At 39.4% G+C, this 21,807-nt stretch overlaps 2 protein-coding genes and 1 long non-coding RNA gene across 6 annotated transcripts; 2 read left to right on the forward strand and 1 right to left on the reverse strand.

Annotated features, from left to right (window-relative positions):
* The first annotated feature begins 1,902 nt into the window (after positions 1–1,902).
* LOC147285025 (uncharacterized) lies at positions 1,903–4,444 on the forward strand. Its single transcript, XR_015122452.1, has 3 exons — positions 1,903–2,053; positions 2,338–3,593; positions 3,821–4,444. It is a non-coding gene; the product is annotated as an uncharacterized LOC147285025 (long non-coding RNA).
* A 1,512-nt stretch (positions 4,445–5,956) lies between these two features.
* On the reverse strand, positions 5,957–8,473 carry LOC147285026 (uncharacterized). Of its 4 annotated transcripts, none has more exons than XM_086244867.1 (8): positions 8,348–8,473; positions 7,904–8,232; positions 7,654–7,747; positions 7,140–7,258; positions 6,966–7,049; positions 6,590–6,691; positions 6,451–6,508; positions 5,957–6,305 (listed from the first exon to the last, which is right to left on the reverse strand). In XM_086244867.1, the coding sequence occupies exons 2-7, from the start codon at positions 8,195–8,197 to the stop codon at positions 6,452–6,454; spliced, it is 750 nt and encodes a 249-aa protein (XP_086100993.1). In that variant the 5' UTR covers positions 8,198–8,232; positions 8,348–8,473; the 3' UTR covers positions 5,957–6,305; position 6,451. The 4 variants fall into 4 exon arrangements, with proteins under 4 accessions (XP_086100993.1, XP_086100991.1, XP_086100992.1 ...); XM_086244865.1 differs by having other exon boundaries at positions 7,904–8,239; XM_086244866.1 differs by having other exon boundaries at positions 5,957–6,508; positions 7,904–8,239.
* Positions 8,474–9,215: 742 nt separating this feature from the next.
* On the forward strand, positions 9,216–12,873 carry LOC147285027 (P-loop containing nucleoside triphosphate hydrolases superfamily protein). Its single transcript, XM_086245295.1, has 8 exons — positions 9,216–9,365; positions 9,461–9,787; positions 9,876–9,984; positions 10,111–10,466; positions 10,569–10,642; positions 10,970–11,274; positions 11,680–11,920; positions 12,340–12,873. The coding sequence occupies exons 1-8, from the start codon at positions 9,251–9,253 to the stop codon at positions 12,586–12,588; spliced, it is 1,776 nt and encodes a 591-aa protein (XP_086101421.1). The 5' UTR covers positions 9,216–9,250; the 3' UTR covers positions 12,589–12,873.
* The last annotated feature ends 8,934 nt before the right edge of the window (positions 12,874–21,807 follow it).

Raw genomic sequence — 21,807 nt, forward strand, 5'->3', positions numbered from 1 at the left:
CCTACTAATACTGAAAGTCTCACAAATGCTATAAATTCTTAGATTTATATACGTACGGTGGAGTCCTACATATATTTCACCTTTTAATTCTCAAGGTCCCATGCATTAATGCAACCATTTGACATTTAACAATACCAAAACATGTGGATCCATACTTTGACGTGTTATTTGCCTATAATTAAGTTTCAAAAGCCGACACCCCCCTCAAAAGAAAAAAGAAAAAGAAAAAAGCTGGTGAAAGACCCTAAAATATGATACAATACATGCATAGTAGGAAACACACAAATGAAGAATTCAATGAGAAGTCAACATTGGTAAGCCAAACACCATTTTCTCAACCAAATCCCTCGGTTTTTCCCTTTCATGCATATTTCAATTAACAAGTTCGTAACCCCCAATGCCAAGACCTAATAGAAAATTTTATTAAAGAGAACGACTGGCAACCACCTTTCCTTTTCCCCAACTTCATCTCAACCATACAACTTTTAAGATTTCTTACGAGAAAAGACATGTTCCATCACAAACAAATCGTACATGTTACTATCTATTGTCAATTATGATCTATTTGATGGAATCATGTTTCAATGTGTGGTGTTTTTTCCTTTTCTTTTTTTTTAAGAATTAAGCGCAGATACTTCAGGAAGCATTTTTGTTGTGTTGCCTCTTAATTTCATGTGGCTAGCTCAGAACAAGTACAACGTGATCAGTTATCATCAATGGACCTAGTTAAAGATGCATATGCAGTAACAAAGATAATGTAAAAGTTTGGGTAACGGAATATAGACCATCTTAAGTTTAAGAAAAACTTATATATAACTAGTGTATATATTTATTGTATTTATCTCTCTAATCATGTGTTAAGTTATGTGATAAAAGAGATAGACACATAAAGTGGATACACCTACAAATAGATAAATATTGTGTCTAATTTAGTAATTTATATGGATCCCATCTAATGGGAATAACATGATGTTATTAAAAATTCACCTTTTTGGTCTAATGTAACTTTGGACAGTGTCATATTATTGCCTAGCAAAAGAAAAATATCAAAAGTTTGAAAGACAGTTATCACAGATAGCCCAAATAAATAGGATGGCCAACACAGGATGGCCCAACAGGCCAAGGCCTGTAACAGAGATCTGCACACATCAGCTTTGGCCCAAGAGAGGTTGACTACGTTATTAGTGGCCTAGTGGGCTAAAAAGCGTTAATCTTGTCAGTAATTTGACCCTATAAATCCAGAGGCCCAGAGATGTAACAGGAGAAAAGAAAAGATTGAATGATTGAAAAAGAAACAAATTTTTTTTTGGGAGGCTATTCAGACCACTCAAAATCACTTAATTGACCACCCCTCAATTTTTTTCCCATTTTTTCCTATTTTGCCCTTGCATTAAAAAAAAAAACTCATTTCCAGTTTTGGCCGGCCACTCCTCCCTGCCGCCGGCGCAACCCCACCCCCTCCCCATCGCCGACGCAACCCCACCCCTCCCCATCGCCGGCGCGACCCACCCCTCCCCTTCGGCCGATTTCCCTTATCTCTCTCTCCCCTCTCTGCCTCCCTCCCTCACCGGACCACCATGGGTGGCCGGCGCGACCCCATAGACCTCCAGATCGAGGGTCGCGCCGGCCACCCATGGTGGTCCGGTGAGAGAGGGAGGCAGAGAGAGGGGAGAGAGAAACGAAGGCAGAGAGAGAGAAGGGAGATCAGGTGAAGGGGAGGGGTGGGGTCGCGCCGGCTGTGGGGATGGGTGGCCGGCCAAAATTGGCAAAATATGTTTTTTTTTTAATATAGGGGCAAAATAGGAAAAAATAGACAAAAAATTGAGGGGTGGTCAATTCAGTGGTTTTGGGTGGTCTTAAAAAACACTCCCCCATTTTTTTTTTTTTTTTTTGAGAAATATCTCATGTTTTGTTTAAAAGGGGATTTCCAGAGTACTCAACCTTATCACTTTGTGGTATTTTGAGAAAATTACCTTGCATCTGTTAATAGTTCGGAGGACATTGTATCGAATTAAGCTTGAGTTATGGAGAACTCTGACGAGATGAGTCAGAGGTTAGTTTCTTTAATTCTAAGATGATTTTTTCACTTTTTAAAATAAATTGTATCAAAATCTAACTGTACTATATATCTCAAAATGAAGCCAAGTTTCTAATTATCACTCACATTTCAGAAGATGCAAATTGCATATGTTTGTAAAGAAAAATCTTACTTTACCAAAAAGTCAGTAACTCACTACTGTTTGCACCAAGATGCAGCAGCAACTTTAATGCAATGGCTCTTTTAGTGGTTCTTCTTTCTGATGGGTGCAATTTTATGTTTGTTTGTGTCTTGTTCAGTATTCCAGATTGGTCTTTAGATAGAAATTCAAGGATTGATCCATTCCGTCGGATGTGGAAAAAGATATTTCTAATATCTTAATGGATCCTTTGTTCTTTTATATCCCTATCGTCAAGGAGGATATCAAGTGCTTTGACTTGGACAAAAAGCTCAAGACAACAGTTATTGTTTCACGATCTATCACAGATATCTCGTTTGTAATTGACATTATTTTTCAAGTTTATACTACAGTTCAGGCTAAGAGATCTATGGCCAAAAAAACATATAAGAGATCTAGGGCCTCTAAATCTTCTGCAATAGTCAAAGGTAAAGTGTGATGTTTTCTTTTGGTAAGCTGGAGGGCTTAAAGCCCAACACCAAAAAATTTTATAATGCTAATTGTCCCACATTTTTTTTCCCACATTTGTATCCCACCTGATGTGTCATTACCTTACTGGAAGTGTATTTCCTTTTTCTTTTTTAGGTTTTAATTTTTAATTTTTAGTGTCCAATGTATGAATGTCATGTAAGATGGTATGAAATTGTGGTATAAAAATGTGGTAAGTGTAGCATTACTGAAAATAAAAAAAAAAAACTAACTAAGAATCATCGTGGGCCTTGACATAAGTGTGATGCTTTTCAAATTAGGACATATTGATATTTTAGTAAAATCAATTTTTTTTTTTACATAACAAATAAATTTTTAGTTGTTTACTTAAACTAATGGAACATGTTCAGGTAGTCATTTTCCTATTCTATTCAAAAGTAGTCAGGGGCTCGAGATGTTTGAACTTTCTTGTTCTGATGCAATATTCACTACGGGTTCTTCATATCATCCCATCATGGGAAGAACTTAGCTTAAAGATTCAACTATGGGTTAAAGCTGCATTCAGTTTCCTTCCGTTCATTCTTGTTAGTCATGTAAGTTTCAATCTTTTGTTTTAAATTAATGTTGAGTTGTCAATGTTACCACTTATAACTTACTGATTTTAGGTACTTAAAGCATTTTGGTATTTTTTGTCTATTCAACGAGAGATAAATTGCTGGCAATATGCATGTTGGAGTGAAAGTGGATGTGAATCAAGTACTTTGACTGTGATGAGTATATGTTAAAAAACATCACAGTTGTAAATGATTTATGCTCTAAAAATCCGCAAAATGAATGGCTCTTCGATTTTGGTATATATCTTGATGCTTTAAAATCTGGTATGTTGGGGTCAACAGATGTGCCAAGAAAGCTCTTGCATTGTCTATGGTGGGGTTTGCGACATATGAGGTTTGCACATATAATTTTATTGATGATTCAAAAGTGAAAAGTAGTAAAGACGATTACATTCCAGAGGAGTCTGCACAAAACTTAGACAGCAAAATCTGAATGAGTCTAGCTAGCTAGGTTAATTAGATTATTTCTCTAACAGTAGTAAATTTTTTTTTCCTTTGAGCAAGTTGAATGTATGAAGTCAGATATTGTATCTTATAGGTTGCTCCATTTCATTGATGCAGTTCTCTCGGTCAAAACCTCCAGACCAGTAGCAATGCAGGGGAAAACATCTTAAGCCAATGAACTATAATGACAACGATCGGATTATTGGAGAAGGGGAACCACTCGATAGGATGCTCTTCATCACGCAAGGCATTGCAATAACCTACAAACTTACAGATGGAAAAAATATGAAGCGTGAGTGTTTGCTTAAAGGCGATTTCTTTGGAGAAGTAGTAGTAAATTGGGCATCAGATTTGACCTCCAATGATGTACCCATCTCGACCAGAACTGTCAAGTCCGTTTACCTCAAAGTTGAAGCCCTTGAACTCATGGCCAACGACATAAAAAGTGTAGTAAGAAAATATTGGTGGCATTTGATCAAAGAGAAGCTCCCCATTTATAAAGACAATCCTCAGTTGAAGGAGTTGGCAGCCTCTAGCTTAACAGCATTATTGCGTCGTCGCAGTCAAGCAAAGAAACGACGCCCACACGAGTCATCACGTGTGGTGCCCTTGGTGCTTTGCAATGCAAATAGGACAAAACCAATCAGCTGCTAATTGTATTATGTTGTGGATCTTTTAATACCAATTTTTTATTTAGGCCAAAGTACATTTTGAGTCTCTATATTTTAACGAAATTTCCACTTTGTCTTCGATCTTTTAATTTTAGCAATTTTAGTCCCGTATTTTCATTACATTTGCAATTAGGTCCAAACTATTAACTCTGTTTATTTTTTAGACGTAAATATGACGTGACAACGCATATAAATGAATATTTTAGATATTTCATGATTAATACGGTCTAAAAAATTAATTTAAATAAAATATAATTAAGAAAAAAAAGATATGTGTCCAAATGTGATTGGGCAACGTCACCCGGTTAAATGAGTTTCACTCATAGGTTATATAAAATATTCAAAATATTCCTATTATGTCATATTTCTTTTAAACCTAATTAATGATTTAGATCCAATTACAAACTTAATAAAAGTATTGAATTGAAATTTCCAAAATTAAAAGAACAACATCAAAGTGAAAATTTTGATGAAGTACAGGAACCAAAAGTGCACTTTGGCCTTTTATTTAAATCAATTAAATATTTTAATATTAAACCATTGCCATTGTAAGCTTTAGTTTTGAAATTTTCTCACTTTAGTCAATAGGCCCTTAATTACCAATGGTGTGTGTGAATTAGGGTTGACCTAGTTAACCGAGGACAAAAACTCTCCCCTACACACCCGGGGGCCGAGTTCAAACCCTCCCCCTCCCTTGTAATAAAATAAAAAAACCAATGGTATGTCAAAAATTACCAATTTGTCCATTTTTTTTTCCATACTTATTACAACGTTGTCCTTAATTTGTTTAGGGTTTAAAAGTAAAGTTTAAAGCTTAGAATTGGAATTTTGAAGACTTAGAGTTTAGATCCACCCAAAACCGGGAGCTAAACTTTAAGCCATAATTTGCATAGTAGTGTGTTTATTAATTTATTGTAACTTATATTTTGCCATTTTAGTCATTGGTGATTAAATATAATTACAAAAAAGTGGATTGAGTAATATGTAAATATGAAAATATTTCGTGATTTATTTGTAACTAGTTTTAAATCAACCATAGTTGTTAAGTCATATCAACCATCAAAAAATGCTTTTTATCATCACCACCAAACAAAGGCCTCCTGCATGTTTATAAATTATAGTATCTAGTGATCTGGGTTTGTTTGGATGCAAGTTCCGGGAAAACCCAACATGAATTAAAAGGCATGGTGCCCTGATCGGGTTCGAACTGCATATACTAAGAAAATTGCCCCGATTTTCAAATCCTAAGGGAGTCAAACTGCCTCTCTACAAATTCAGTTGACCAATTCCACTCGATTCCATAGCAAATTGAGTAGCTAGTCATGATTTTCAAAGAATCAAAAGCAAATAAGGGGAAATGAGTTTACGTTAATAACCCCATATGTGGTATAATCTACAAGATGCCTACATGTCTTTGACGGTCAGAGTATCTGCAATTTAAGGTTTTGTGTTTGTGAAGATAGACAGTGATAGACTACCATATAGAACCTAAAAATATAACATAGAAAGGTAATTCATTCTAGAGCGAGAAAGAAAAGGAGATTCACCCAAGATGCCAAAATTGGAGATAGACAACCATACAGAAAAAATTTAATGTCTGTACTTGAAAATATACGACCATTTCCAGAAAGTGTAACAGGAGGAAAATAATGAAACTAAAATAAAATAAAATTCTAGAAACGAACAGCACACAACAGACCTCAAAAGGGATGCTTTTTTACATGGGTCAGTTTCTATATTTGCAAATGATTTTGTTGGTCATTTGACCAACAAAGCACCCGTTGTTAGTGGGCACCAACAGAAATATTGGAAACATATCTAATGTTTGTGGGGATGGGAAATGCACTCCTGGTTGTCGGCTGAGATAGCCAATACAAATATGGTATTGGTGTGCAAGTTCTACGGGCAGAGGCGTGAGATGAAATTACACACTGCATCACATAGTAGATCCAGAACATTGAAACAGTACAGTTGAGCATATTATTGAACAATCAGCTTGTGTTAAAAAGTAAAATGTCCAACTAAGTGTGAAAGGCAAGAAGAATTATAATTCATTGTTCACTTGAATCAACTTACTTCAATCTATAGGTTCTGATGCTTGAGAGTGTTGCTCCTCAATTAAAGTTTGAACCCTCTGTAACATATATCAAATGCAAGTCTGTGATCAGAAGAGCATACCCAACTTTAAAATAAAAGAGAAATTTTGGCATTCTACCTTTACAGAAGTTCCAACTTCCTCTAGTTTCTGCAGTAGCGTTAGCTCCCCTGAATATGGAAACAAATCGTGCCTGAGAGATTTTGATGGGGACATCTGAAGCTGACAATAGCAAGAATGAGAGTAAATATATAAATTGCCAAACCAAGATAGAGAGGGAGACGGAAAATGAGAAAGACAACGTCCTAGTTGAACATGATAAGAAAGGAACAATTGCTAGAATATTTAACACCCCTAGAAGGTTATCAAGGAATTAATCAATATGAACAGGTCAAGCTTGCCAAATATAACAAAACATCCAACAAGGATTGAGATTTGTTCAGTTGTAATGCTTGTACTAATATGTTGGCACACCAGATTTGACATACAACCCTACCCTCAAATTTGAAACGTCATCAATTGTGGAAACTTGTCTAGAGAAAACCTCATTTGTCATGCTCGAAAGACGCATTAGGACAGCCTGAAATTGACATCAAAAGAGATAAATTAACTAGTATTTTCTCAACTTGGAGGTAACTCACAAACAAGTGTTTGTTAAATTGGTGAGTACCTTCCTAAAAGCACTTGGATTTGCAATGCCATGGATTTGAACATCATCACTCGGAGGCCTTCTGACGCCAACATGCTCTATCCTAAGTGAGTAGAGACCAAAGAGAGACTGCAGATATCCTGAGTATAACAATAGTTTTATATGAGGTTCTAAAGCATTAACAAGACTAAGGTAATGGAAGACTCTAAAGCTGAAACCTCAAATTGCACCCAAAAATTCCAAACTAAGATGGGAACAAAACATTTTTGCTCATTATGCAACATTCTATGAGTATCAAATTCCAAAAATCTAAAATCAAGAGGCTTGTCTCATGGACATCAAAGCTGTACTAAACCCAACTTGATGCAACAACAAGTGGGTTGGAATCAATTAAACTAAGGATTCTAAAAACTAGTTACAACCAAAAATCAGAGCATACATACAACGACCACCAGGGTATACAATAAGAAAAGAAAAAAAAGATTATGTATGCGTACAAGAAGGAAAATGTGGCAACTGCCAATGCTTTCTTTACCTTGCTCGATTACAACATCAGCCACTGAAGGTAACAAAACATGCTTCTCTTTCTTCAACACCCCAAAAAATGGAAATGGAACTGGCCTCGTAACCTGAGCTAAAGGAACAAAGCATCATCCATTCGTAACCATATGTGCATTATTTCGTATACCCAAGTCCAATATTCAAAGGATTGATCAATTGACAAAAAGTCACATTCAAGAGCTCAATTTATCAAGAAGAAGATTCAAATTTCAATTTCAACTTACTTTGTAGACAATGGTAGTTGGAGTAAGATAGAGCTTTCTGGAGCGAATATCCTTGCGCAGAATGTATCTCCGGACCGGCAGATAAAGCAGCATGAAGAAGCCAATCCCCCATGCCAATACTAAAAGAGCAGAGTAAAGAAGCCATTGTGCTGTTTGGTACTTCACAAAATTCTCCTCCATCTCCCGAAACGAAGCTGAATACAAAACTGGTTCGTCTTCAGCTTCATTTGCAATCTGGGACAGTAAACCTTTCTCTAAGCTATCAATCTCTTCGACGTCGTCTCCTGGACCCATCTGAATTGTTCGCAGATCCAAACGCACGCAAAACCCTAAGGACTAAGCCATAACCACCACGAAACAAAGTATCAAGCATAACTTCCGAAAAATTAAACTGAAAAAAGTGTAATAACTGATCATATTCAAAGAGAAACAACGAAAGCTTACCGATTGGTTTAGTGGTTACGTATGCGTTAAAGAATGCACAGAGGTTGAAGATGAAAGGGAAAGGCTAAGCTGTTGCTGAAGCACCTCGAACTCGAAGCACGTCTTCAGTCTTCAGCTCCAGTGGGCCGAGTACTACAGTTTCAATATGGGCTGGGCCCAGAGTCTTGATTGTAAATCCAGGCCTATTAGTTTTGGAATTTAGGTCTAGTGGGCCCAACGTCTTGGTTGTAAATATTGTAAGGGGAATACATTATGGAACTGTTTATTTTGTAGACAAAATCATCTGTTAATTTTATTATAGTTACATAATTAAATAATTTTTTATTTGATTGATTTTTTACAAATATAATCTTTATAGAATTATTTAAAAAATAAATAATTTTAATCATAAAAATATATTATATAATAATAATAATAATAATAATAATAAAGATCGATGAAGAAAGTAAATTGAAGAATGTAAATATCATTCCTCATATTGTAATGCAAGCACCATTAAAATGAGGATGGCAAGATATGAGGATAAAATGAAACTAATAGGCACGAGCTCAAAGCGAGTCGACATGAACAAGATACAAATAAACGATAAATAGACCAAATTGTACCAAAGTTTTTAGCTCATAAAACATGACATGACATGAACAGACACATACCAAGCATGAGCATGACACGGGTCGTGAGCCGTCTCGGGATTAAGTTTTAAGTATCTAATTTCGCATGAGTTCAACGCAAATATTAAAAGGGCTAACACGAAAACGGAAAATCCAACAAACCATAATTTAACGGGCCAGACCGGTGTGGGCCTGGCCCGTTTTACACCTTACTCCTTAGCATAGGATGTGAGTTCGAAGTTGGAAGAAGAAGAAGCAGCAGCTGCTGATAGACTCGAAGTAGGTTTTGGCGATGGTGGCCGTCAAGAAAAGCGGGAAATCGACAGAAACAGAAGAAAGCGAGATCTTCGCGCCTTGTTCCTTCTCCAGTCTCGGCCTTCACTCTACCTTATGCGACCAGCTCCAAGGTAAAGCCAATATTTACTTTAAATTCCAACATTTAATTTATTTTCCTTTAAAAATTTATGAAAAATCATTTGTTTTTTTTTTATTAATGAAACAGAGAGGTTGGGCTTCAAAGCTCCGACTCTGGTGCAAGCTCAGGCCATTCCGGTCATCCTCTCCGGTCGCCACGTGCTTGTGAACGCGGCTACGGGAACCGGCAAAACGGTGGCGTATTTGGCTCCGGTTATCCACCACTTGCACTTGTACAGTCCTCGAATTCAGCGCTCCGACGGTACTTTCGCACTGGTTCTTGTCCCTACAAGAGAGCTCTGTTTGCAGGTCCATGAAATCCTTCACAATTTGTTGCACCGTTTTCACTGGATTGTCCCTGGTTACGTAATGGGTGGTGAAAACAGGTCCAAAGAGAAGGCCAGGCTGCGCAAAGGTACTCAAAAATCCAAACTTTCTTATCATTTTGTGGAAAGTTTTAATCTTTGTAAGGTTTGCTTAATTACCCATTTGCTCTTCTTCAGGCATATCTATTCTTGTTGCAACACCTGGACGACTCCTTGATCACCTAAAGAATACTTCTTCATTCTTGCACACAAATTTGCGTTGGATAATCTTTGATGAAGCAGATAGGTATGCTGTACACCTTTACTATTCTTAGTTGTGTAGAATGCTATTATTGTACCCAAAGAATATTCTTAATTGTTACCAATTCATGTTGGACGTGCCTTGCTTAGATATTCATATGCTTTTTGACAGGATTTTGGAGTTGGGATTTGGGAAAGAGATAGAGGAAATACTTGATCTTTTGGGTTCCAGGCTAAAGGGGTCTGCTACTAAGAATGGTGGTGTTTCAAGTACACCTGACTTTCAGAGGCAGAATTTACTATTATCAGCGACCTTGAATGAGAAAGTCAATCACCTTGCGAAAATGAGTTTAGAAAATCCGGTTTTGATTGGTATGCCTGAAAAGAAGATGCAGTCAATTGCATCGCTTGAACATTTGAGATCTTTGGGATCTGACATGGATGAACCACAACATCCAGTGAAGACACAAGACTCTTCTAGTGGAGATTATAAACTTCCAGTTCAATTGAATCAAAGATATGTAAAAGGTATGTGTCAATAGCATTTTCTTGTTTTAGGGGGTGGGGTTGTTTATTGAAACCACATAACATATATGGTGATGTAAGTGTTCTGATCAAATTTTTTTGCAGTGCCATGTAATGCGCGGATTGCTGTACTTCTTTCCATTCTAAAGTATCTTTTTGAGCGAGAAACATCAGAAAAGGTAATCCTACTTCTCAACTTTCCATTTGCTCAGGGACAATGGTTATAGAAGCTAGCTTTTTTATCATTATTGTTGTAGTCTTGATAATCTTCATATTCAGGAATATGTTTTACAATTCTATGATATTGTGCTACTGAGTTCATATGAGGGGCAATAATTTCCTTGAGCCAATCCTTCAGCATCGATGATGTATTTTATTTCCCTCATTTTGAATTCCTCAAAATGGTGTTTTATATTGTTAACATAGTTCAGGACCTTCTATGCAGTCTTCAACTTCGTTTTATTATGATCTACCTTGTCAAGTTCACTCACATACTCATTTTACAGATTGTGGTATTCTTTTCAACATGTGATGCAGTGGATTTTCACTACTCCTTGTTAAGTGAGTTCAAATTCTCACCTTACTCAGGACCAGAAGCAGAACATAAGCAAAAGTTTGTTGGATGCAAGACCTTCCGGTTACATGGGAGTATGAAGCAGGAGGATCGAAGAACCACGTTCCAGACCTTCAAAACAGAAAAATCGGCTCTTCTTTTGTCCACAGATGTTTCTGCCAGAGGTTTGGATTTCCCAAAAGTTAGATGTATCATACAGTATGATTCTCCAGGCGAGGCTACTGAATATGTGCATAGGTATTTAGACTTGTCTGTCAATCCACCCCTTTCTCTCTCGCATGTGCCACAATACGACCCAGAGTTTTTTTTTTTTTTTTTTTTCAGTCTAAGAGTGCTTATTCAACCAGTTACAACTAGTCATGTGCAACATTACATGATTATGCGTCAAAATAACCATAAGTCAATCTTCTGCCAAAAATTAGAACCATTGAATTATTTAAAAAGCCTTAAGGACAAGGACTAATTGGTTTTTTAAATGGAGTAATATTGTTTCCTTGGTGGTTATAATTACAAGGTGATTTGTTGTGGAGCTTAGTTTTGAGCATGGAATTTCCATAGGCCAAGTCTATCAATGCATCTTTGATGTGTTTCTTATTAATCGAGTATCCCTAAGGCTTGATGTTCATTTCATCCTTGATGTAGGGTTGGCAGAACTGCTCGGCTGGGTGAAAGAGGAGATTCATTGTTATTTTTACAGCCAATTGAAATGGATTATTTGCAGGATTTGGAGAAACATGGTGTCTCTCTAACAGAGTACCCCCTCCTCAAAGTATTAGATAGCTTCCCACTATATGGTCATAAGCATGTCAGGAAGTTTGTTTCCGTAGATGCACATCCTTGGGTGATGTCTTTGCAAAAGGCACTTGAAGGTTTTACAGATGAGGTACTTCTTTTCTCCTGATTTTCCGTCAGTGTGCCTTAAAAGTATATTTTCCTTCAGTGTGCCTTAAAAGTATATTTTCCTTCAGTGTGCCTTAAAAGTATACTTTATTGTGCTGTGCTTAATGCTTTGTAAAGAAATCCCTCTAACCAGTTCTGGACTTTTGTTCTTGTCGTCTGCATCATATCCAACTGATGTGATAGTTGCTTGTATAATATCTTGGCAATTAAGAATAGTCTTTAGTTAACTCACTTTATTTTGAAACCTTAACAAGTGATTGATCCAAACCAGATTCGTAAGTAAACAATCCTTTCCTTTTAATCTGCTTTTTGAGTATGGTAGGCAGATTATGTAAAGTTCCATTATAATTCTGAGTTTTTTTGTATGTGATTTACATTAAAATATTGCCTTCATTTCTGTAGCCAAAAATGAAGAAACTGGCCAAAGACGCATTTTGCTCTTGGGTTCGTGCATACACTGCCCATCGCGGTGAGCTGAAAGGAATTTTTATGGTGAAGAAACTTCACTTGGGACATGTGGCAAAGAGCTTTGCACTGAAAGAACAACCATCCTTGGTTGGGAAATCATTCCAGAAGCAAGAAAAGAAGAGGAAGAGGGATGAAAAGCAAAAGGGACAATCAAGAAAGAGGAAGGTTCCCAGAAGAACATGACTGCAGATCTTAGATAGTTGAGGTAGATGCAGATGAGTAAATCTTGTTTTGGTTAATCAATTTGTATGCTGTAACAAAGTTTCCATGTATTGTGGGCTGGCCAGAATACTTGCTATCCCCTTGTTTCAGTGTAAAGTGATGCTGTCTCTTCTGGGGTCGTACTAGGATAATTTACATTGTTGTAAAGTACGAAATCCAAATTTTGAAACCCAAGTTGACAATGGGCCCATACCATTGCATACTGTGTTGAAATATAGCTCAATCTACAACTATTTTGGGCCGAGAACCCAGTGGACAGTTGGGCCACCAGTTTTGTTCCCTTTACACACTATGAGCTGGTCATCATTGTGATCAATACCCTAAATTGCTAAGTTGACCACCCTATTTCAAATTTCCAACTTTACCCTTAAAACAAAAAAATTTCAATTTTGTTTGTTGGGTCATTCGACAGTTATCTACCGAAATATTTATGGTTATTTGACAGTTATCTGCTGAACATTGATGAATTATTTGGTGGATAACTACCGAATGGAAATGAAAAAGGCATTCGACAGTTATCTGCCAAAATATTTACATTTATTCGACACTTATCTGCCGAACATTGGTGGATATTTCGGTAGATGACCATCGAATGGATCTGGGTGATTTTATCATATTTTTGCAATAAAGAGTAAAATAGAAAAAAAGTTGAAAAAAATTTATTAGGGTGGTCAACTTAGCACAAAATGGTGGTTTGCATAGCCTCCATCTTGTTAGTATAATATAGCAATCTATGCATAGTGTACGACACTAATACAAAAAACAAAGTAATGGATCAAATATTTAATATTGTGAGGCCTATGTATTTAGCAACATGCTATCTGAAGCCACTGACGAAGACATGACTCAACCATTCTTATTTATTTGTATATTTTATGAGTACGTCGGCCAAATCCACTGTCCTCATCATGTCACATGGTCTCTCTGTCTCTCTGTCTCTCGTAGTCATAATGGTTTTGTTTTGTTTTTTTTTTTTGTTGAACATATGGTCTCTTATTAAATGCGAAATTGCTGTGAACTTCCTAAGTAAGATGATTTCCGATATGATGGACATACAATGATCCATAATCCATAAATAATAAAAAAAGATGAGAATTATCAAAAATGACTTAAAACAAATATATACAAAGCTACAAAGGGACTGGGATGTAGTTTAAAAGAGGTAAGATCAGTGTTTTCTAAGGCATGTATTTGGAGGATTTTGACTGAGTTCATCATAAGGGTTTGCTACCCAATAACCACTTAGGAGAGAAAAATTTATGTAAGTCCAATGCACCATATCAAATTTAGATCCCACATTTATTATTGTAAGAGCTTAATGCAATGCGCCTGGTTTTGAGGGAATATTTAATAAATCAATTCCCAACATACTCATTTAGCTCATATATTGAAAACAATTGAAATTTCGATATATCTTAATTTTAATTTATTTTCTCAATCTGCCTCTGGGACTAACCAATAGGCAGGGAGAGATTTACCAAATCCAGTGTAGTCATTATCTGAATTGGTTGTTTGGGACATATGGATGTTGAGCAGACATTGGCAAGCAGTCAACCTTGTTAGATAAAGGGTCAAAATCAAAAGCACATGGATTGAGGGAATTGCTGAATTGAAAAGGGACCCAATACTCAATAAGTCAATAGTATTAGTATGTATACCAAATACCCAATGCCATCCTCCTTCTCCTCACAGCATCAGACGCGTTGACGAAGCCAGGACCATACGCACAATCTGTAAATGATGGGGTGTCCATACCCCCACGTCAGGTGAATTTAGGCATCCTTCGGTTGGGTTCTAGTTTGGGCCCACTACCATACCAAATTCGCAGGAGAAGGTAGGCCCATATTTCAATGCCCTTCAGGCCCAGCACTTATCATTTGGCCCACTTCACGTCCTTGTTTGTCGGATGCATCATCATTCATCGCATGGATCAATCTTCTTTGAATATCCCTAATTCTTCTTTGACTATCTCTAACTTTCGGAAAAGTTTTGAACTAGGCAATCATATTACGTACATGGCATGAGCCACAAGATTACTCAGTCATATATTATATTTATTTTTAAAAGTTATAAATTTTACTTAAAATAAAAATATATGTCAATATATTACATACATGTAGCATGACTATTCCATTCCACTAAATAATCTCTGATAACTTTACTTTAGCTTTTATTAAGACCCTTCTAAACTTGGTTAGTATAAAACCGAATTCCCATTTCACATTAAGCTACAAATTGTTCTTAATTATTAAAAGTCAATCGGGTAATAGTTCTTTTATTTTTTTTTTCATGCAATTTTTCATTTATATTGCCCATTTAATAAGACAATATATAATTACATAATTATATAACTTTCAGTAAATTGCGTATACGTTGAGTTAATTACACTTACACCCCCTGAGGTTTATCGTCTTTTCACATACACCCCCTGAGGTTTCAAAATTATTGCATATAACCCCCTACAAGAGAAAAAAATAAATAAACAAAAAAGAAAATATTTGTATTGAGGTTGAACCTTACACCTTGAGTAATCTTATTAGGTCATTTTATCCCTTAGTATGCCTTTTTGCATAATTTCTCATCATTTTTTGTCTCACTATAGGGAGTTATATGCAATAGTTTTGAAACCTCAGGGGGTGTATGTGTAATTATTAAAACCCCAGGGAGTGTATGTGAAAAGACGATAAACCTCAGGGAGTGTAAGTGTAATTAACTCCGTATACGTTCTGTACTGAAAAATCGCAGATTTAAATGCTTTTTCAGTGAATGTTAGAATCATACGTAAATGATTTATTTATTTATTTTGGCCACATACGTAAATGATTTATTAGTCTCTCCTTCTGGATGCAAAATTCAATGAAGGTGCCTGCCATACGCAAAAATTAATGGTAGAAAATGTTTCTCTTTCAACAATTTAAAGCAAACTTATCCGTTCCTAGATAATTAATTGGTTCATTTAATAGTGAATTAAGACTTTAATGTATGTAACATTTATGTACCCATTTTATCTAATAATTTTTTGAAAAGGTTTAAAAACAATTTTAAATAGTTAAAAACACTTTTATTTATGTTCGGTAAAAAAAATTAAAAAATCTTTTGAATTATAAAAATACTTGGAAGTACTTTCTAGTACATTTACAGGAACGCTTGAATTTTTTTTAAAACAAATTTATGTGATTTTAACAAATACACTTTTAATGAAAACGTTGTTGAGCAAAAATGCTTTCTACAAAAGTATTCCCAAACTGAATCTAAGTCACGTAATGAAAAATAATATAGAAGATTTCAATTAAAATTAAACAATTTCATCAAATTGAGTATGGTTGTAAGTGTGAGAGTATCTACTATACCAAGAATATCAATGATCTTGATTATTGGAATTACTCAAAATATCCTTTTTAAACTTTTAGAATTTATTTATTAGTTCATCAAGATTCCCTCATATTAACTGGAATGAAAGAATGCTAAAAATGAAAATGGACATGCTAAATCATGTAATGAGAATAGAAGATACCAGAATGTATAGAACCATGAAGAGGAAGTTCTTTTTATTTTTTTATTTTTGGCCAGAGGAAGTTCTTTTTCTTAATAGTGAGAATGTGGTGCTATGTTTATGCGTCAGAGCAAATGAGCAGAAGTAGTGCAAATATGCAATAATTCAAAGTAATACCAGAAAAGAAGACTGAAAAAGATCATTAATTCCATACAGAAAACACAGAAATATCCCCACGTGACTGACACTGACAATAACAGTTCGTCATAAATTATATGTGGACTAAATATGTAGTGGACAAAATAAATTAAAGCTATATAGCCTATATATAGATATATATGGTCGACTCTGCATTATATTATTTAATTTTTAAGGGGTTGTCGGCGTAAGCCGACTAGTCTTTATTATTAATGCATTTGCCCATTCATAACGGGTTTGATACTTTGATTGTAACACTCTCAACAGATTTTTTTAAATGTGGATGTTTAGAATATAAGAGAAGGGAGGCGTGTAATGTGGCAAATGTAGCAGACAAAGCTAGCCAAACAATGATATTATATATATATATATATCATGCATATTATATCCCTACATTATATATTGTTCATCTGTTAATTGGGACACTTTGAAGGGCAGGTTCCATCCAACAGTCATTTGGTTCAGTCAAACTCGTTCCTTGCTTGCTTTTTGGGGGGTTTTATCAATTAATTGCTTTACTTCTACTCATCAATGTTCACTGTACGTATGCGTGTATATATGTACGTAATTTTATGAATTGCTATATAGCTCTTTGGTGGGGTACGTTATGGGCCTTATATGCCTACACACACACCAAATATTTCGGGATCCAACCCCATTGTGTAATTAATAAGTGACTTAGTGACCCATCTTCTTTAATTATGAAAATCGGCCAAAGTCTTATTATTAATAAGCTCATCATACTTGTTGATGCAAATTCTCGTAAGGTAGATGCAACAACTTAGATAAGTTGACCTGGCTGATCAGGTGTTTTGTTGGATGATGAAGTGGATGCTGGTTGAGACCTTCCTGTAGACAAAAACAAGATCAAAGGAGATGGACCGGTGTGGTACCAGCCAAACACACTCCGATGATGAAATCAGTGGTGGTGTTTGATGGTGGGTGAGGAAGAACAAAGGAGGAACTTGGGAGAATGGGAAGAACAAGGCAAATGCTCTGGGTTATTCTCAGCAAGTTGGGTAGGCTTTTTTTTGTAGAAGGGAATGCAAGTGTTTTTGCCTGTATATTGGTGGATTGCTAGGTGCCTCATTTTATGCATATGTGGTGCCTTATATAGGCAAAGGAAGACTTAATGATTAAGTTACCTGCCTGTGAATGAATGGTTGCCAGAGACCCACGCACCTGGTTAGACCTAGTTGCATGCTCAGCTGCTTGCTTCCTCAGCATTCAATGCTGCATTGAATGCTCCATTAAATGCAAGGTTGGAAGGTCCAGGTAAACTGCCCAGCAGTCATGAATGCAAGCCTGATATTCTATCTGTCAGAGGATTGTGTCAGGTGCATTCAAGTGTGGCGGTTCGTCCTAGCGTGATCTTCCTGGGAATGGCGGCGGAGAGCCGAGCCGAGCCGATACGAACACATGTTTTCATGTGAAGACACGAAGTCCATGTGTGGTCGGATCGGGCATGGGAATCCAGGCCGAGCCGGTCCATAGATTGGAGTCTTTCCGAGCCCTAACTGGTCGACGCCAGAACTCGGAAGGAAGCCATCTCTTGTGCCGAGCCGAGCCGAGCCGGGATGATCGTGGGAAGATGGACACTGGACTTCATGGAAGATCATCGGTTCGGCTCGGACCGAACAAGGAGGGGCGGTGTGGAGATCCGGTCTGAGCTGGTAGAGGAAGTGTTGATCAGTGATGACGTGGAAGTCGAAGTTTGACCACTGAGAATCAACTCCGAGGTGGATGTTTGACCAGCCACGTGTCGAGCTGTGATTGGCTGTTCGGGTCGATGTGGGTTTTCCCACAAACAGGAGTCCCCCAGCTTCCGATCCGAGCGGGCAGTGGTGGATTGGAAGTTGAAGTGTAATCCCAAAGATGGCGTGTTCGCTTGGTCCGAGCCGAACCCTACAAGCCCATGTTCCCGAAGATCCGAGCACATGACGACTTGTGATTGGTCAGAAAATCTCTGGGACAGGTGAAGGGACGTTTGATTTCTGCATGGGGGAACGTAAGGGTCACCTCATTATGGGTATTTTTGAATGCTTGACAGGTGTCAAGATCTGGCATTTGAAGCGCCAGAAATGAAGGGCTGAGATCGGTCTGCATGAGGATATAAATTAGCAATTTCTCTCTCTTCCCTTTCATTTTCCTGAAGCTCACTCTCTCTCCTGCAAAAACTCTCTCTCACCGTGAAATCTTCTCCCTCACCGTCGTTGGAGTGGTAGTCCGATCCCAACATCGACCGGGTACGGCGATAGGCGAGGTGATTCCGAGGGTGTTTGGGGCGGAGGGATTTGGCCGGACAAAACCAGTAAGTGATTCTGTCCACTTTTGAGTTTTTTGTGTTTTTCGGGTTTTTCTGGGTTTGTTCTTAGTGTTCTTGAAAAAGACACTTTTCAATCCAAAAAGTGAGAGAAAAACGGAAAAAAGGTGTTTTAGCAATGTCTGAATCCGATTCGAGTGATCGGCTCGGCTCTGGGGAGGCGTTTGATGGAGACAGTGATGCCGATCAGAGCCGAAGTCCTCCCGCGGGCCAGGCAAGTTGGGATGGGTTGTCCGAAGAGTTGGACGAGGTCATCTCGGCATTGCATCGCAACCCAGGCGAGGAGCGCCGAGCCCGAGAGGATCGGGAAAACCTCGAAGCGCCGAGTTCCGACCGGGAACAAGAGGCGGCCGAGGGCGACGACGAGGAGCCCCTTGACGTCGAGCCGATCGTGACTGTCCCGAGCAGGTTAACCTCGGGCCCAAGTGAAAGGGACAGGGGTCACGACGCGTCGACCTCGGCTCGGCAAGTGACAGGGAGTCCGATCGACCCGGACTTTTACGAGGAGTTGGCGTGGAAGGCCGATCAGATCCAAAACGAGATGACCGAGTTTCATCTCGAGGATCTGAGGGCTCGGTACTCCGTTCCCGAGGCCGTGCGGATGAGACTGCCGATGGAAGGGGAGAAGCCGAGCCGACCTCCTAAGGGATGGGTGACCATGTACCCGGAAATGTTTGAGAACGGGGTTCGGCTTCCCCTGCATCCATTCCTGCAGGACTGGTTGGCCATGATCGGCGCGGCGCCACATCAGTTGAATCCCAACGTGTACAGGATCATCCTGTCCATGCACATTTTGTGGTACAAGGTGCACAAATGCGAGCCGGATAAAGATATCTTGTTCTGCAATTACGCGTTGAGGTCGAAGCAGAGCGAGCTCGGATTCTACAACCTCCAGGCGTACTCGGGGCCACTTTTCGGTGGGAATCCCTCCTCCCAGAAGACATGGAAGAAAAGATACTTCTTTGTTTCTGGGGATTGGGAGTTCGCCGATCCGAACAGAACCACCTCGGCTCGGGTCCCCAGAGCTTTTAGAATTCCAGGTGGGTACTGGGAATTTGGGGCCGATCCGAGGACAATTCGTTTACGTCTTGTTAATAATTACATTTTTTCTTTGTCTAACTCTTTTTGGCTTCGTCTTTGCAGTTAGCTGGGGCAAGTTCAAGCTCCGAGGCGAGCTTAAGGATCAGATCGCCACGATCAGGGACTCACCAGCAGAGTATTTGTCAACCAAGTTTCTGCTCGGGGAGACTCAGATCCGATCGAGCGGGATCTCCTGGTTTGTGCCCAGGTGGAATCCACGAGCCGAGAGGGGAATGGCGCCCACCGAATTGGAGACTCGCCTTAGGAGGAGGGCGGCCCGGAGCGTCCAGAAGAAAGCAGCGGGGCGGCCCCCTGCCGAGCCGGTACAGGCTCCTGCCCCAGCGGCAGCCCAGCCTAGATCTCCTGCGCCGAGACCGGTTCGGCAAGCAGAGAAGAGGAAGGCTCCCCAGGCTGAGGCCCCGGTGGAGAAGAGGGCTCGGGCCGAGCCTGGCGGTTCTGGTGCCGGGGCATCCGGTTCGGCGCCCCTGAAGGCGGTGGAGGTAGACCCCGGCCTCGAGCCGTTCGTCATGGGCCTCAAGCGCGTGATGACCGCGAGGGTGCAGGAGGGGCTGTGGGCCGATCATGGCGAGCCGGGCTTCAGCCACCAGGCTCTGATCGCATCCCGCCAGGCCATGTTGGTAAGTCTCTTTTACTTCGGATTTCGTCTATTCGTTCGGTTCGGACTAATGATGAATTTGTTTCTCTTGCAGCTCGCCATGAGGCAGTTCGAAGCTGCTAAGGCCGCCGTCGATGCCGAGGCGAAACTGGAGAGGTTTCGGGCACGGGTCGTAGAGCTGAAAGAGAAGTTAGCCGAGGCCGAGCGGACGGTCAATGCCGAGCGCGAACGGTCGGAGGGTCTGCAATCCAGGCTGGCCAGGAAGGAGGAGGAGGTCGGTCGGCTCGGCAAGGAGCTTGCCTCCTCGGAGCAAAATGTGGCGGACTTGAGGCATTATGTCGGCGATCTTCAGCGAGACGTCGAGGCTGCCGAACGGAGGGTCGAAAATGCCGAACTCAGACGTCGAGCTGAAGTGCCGAGCGCCCAGGCACTGGCTGATGCCCATTTTGATGGGTATCAGGAGCTCTTGGAGGCGATCAAATCGAAGAGGCCGGACTGGGATGTCTCATTCCTTGGCGAGTCCGATGACGATGAAGACACCCAGGGAAGTCAACAGGATGAGCTTCCTTCTCCCGATCGCCAAGTCCGCGCCGAAGTCGAGCCGACTCCGGAAGATCCTCCACTGCCTGCATATGAGCCGACCCCGATTCCCCCGGTCCCCGAATCCGGTCCCAATGCTGAGATGCAGATCGGCGGGGTTGAGGTGGTGCAGCTCGGCGAGGAGACGCCCGAGGAGTCTACCGAGCCGATCCAGGAGGGCCCTGCCGAGCGATCTGCATGATGGCTGATTTTATTTAACTTTTATGTTGTCTTGTTTTTGTTTTTTGTTCCCGAGCCGAAGTGTGGCTCGGGTTTAATTGTTTTTGGAACAATTTGTATTTGGTTTTATGTTGTTTAATTTTATCAGAATTTTCTTTATATGATACAAGCTGCTGTCAGTTCGGCTCGGAAATTAAGCTAACGACAAAAACTAATAACACATGGAAAAGAAAATGATAAAAGTGAAAACATAATAAGAACCAAGACATTTTGAGATCGGCTCGGCATGCCGATTAAAATGAAAATGAATGGTGATGATAAATTAGAACTTGTCTTCGGATCAGCTTGACAAGCATAACCAGGATAAGTAAAAATTTAAAAAATCCTAGTCATCTCGGATGGGCTCGGCATACCCATTGAGATATTTAGGAATGCAGTTTTTTTGAGAAAAATATTCAAACCTACTTTCAGATCGGCTCGGCATGCACGATGAAAGTTTTGGTTGGAGTGTATATTTTTCTTTTAGAAATATCCTGTTGAACGTTAGGACTGTAGGAAGTCGCTTCGGCTCAGACAGGGATTTTTATAGACCTGATAAGTCTGTACCATGCCGAGCATTGGGCCGAAAGTGGCGCGCTAGTTCGGCACGGGAGTTTATAGACCTGATGAGTCTGTAATATGCCGAGCATCGGGCCGGAAATGGCGCGCCCG

Source organism: Dryas octopetala, chromosome 5 (genome assembly GCF_963921425.1).
Source record: "Dryas octopetala chromosome 5, drDryOcto1.1, whole genome shotgun sequence".
Taxonomy (NCBI): domain Eukaryota; kingdom Viridiplantae; phylum Streptophyta; class Magnoliopsida; order Rosales; family Rosaceae; genus Dryas; species Dryas octopetala.

What these genes read in the sequence shown, in the direction of transcription:
- LOC147285026 (XM_086244867.1), bottom strand. Translation starts at nt 8,197, where the DNA reads ATGGGTCCAGGAGACGACGTCGAAGAGATTGATAGCTTAGAGAAAGGT. An exon ending in TGATGTTGTAATCGAGCAAG is followed by an intron (nt 7,259 to 7,653) that starts GTAAAGAAAGCA and finishes TGTTATACTCAG; the next exon opens with GATATCTGCAGTCTCTCTTT. An exon ending in AAGTTGGAACTTCTGTAAAG is followed by an intron (nt 6,509 to 6,589) that starts GTAGAATGCCAA and finishes TATATGTTACAG; the next exon opens with AGGGTTCAAACTTTAATTGA.
- LOC147285027 (XM_086245295.1), top strand. Translation starts at nt 9,251, where the DNA reads ATGGTGGCCGTCAAGAAAAGCGGGAAATCGACAGAAACAGAAGAAAGC. An exon ending in ATCTTTGATGAAGCAGATAG is followed by an intron (nt 9,985 to 10,110) that starts GTATGCTGTACA and finishes GCTTTTTGACAG; the next exon opens with GATTTTGGAGTTGGGATTTG. An exon ending in AGCGAGAAACATCAGAAAAG is followed by an intron (nt 10,643 to 10,969) that starts GTAATCCTACTT and finishes CTCATTTTACAG; the next exon opens with ATTGTGGTATTCTTTTCAAC.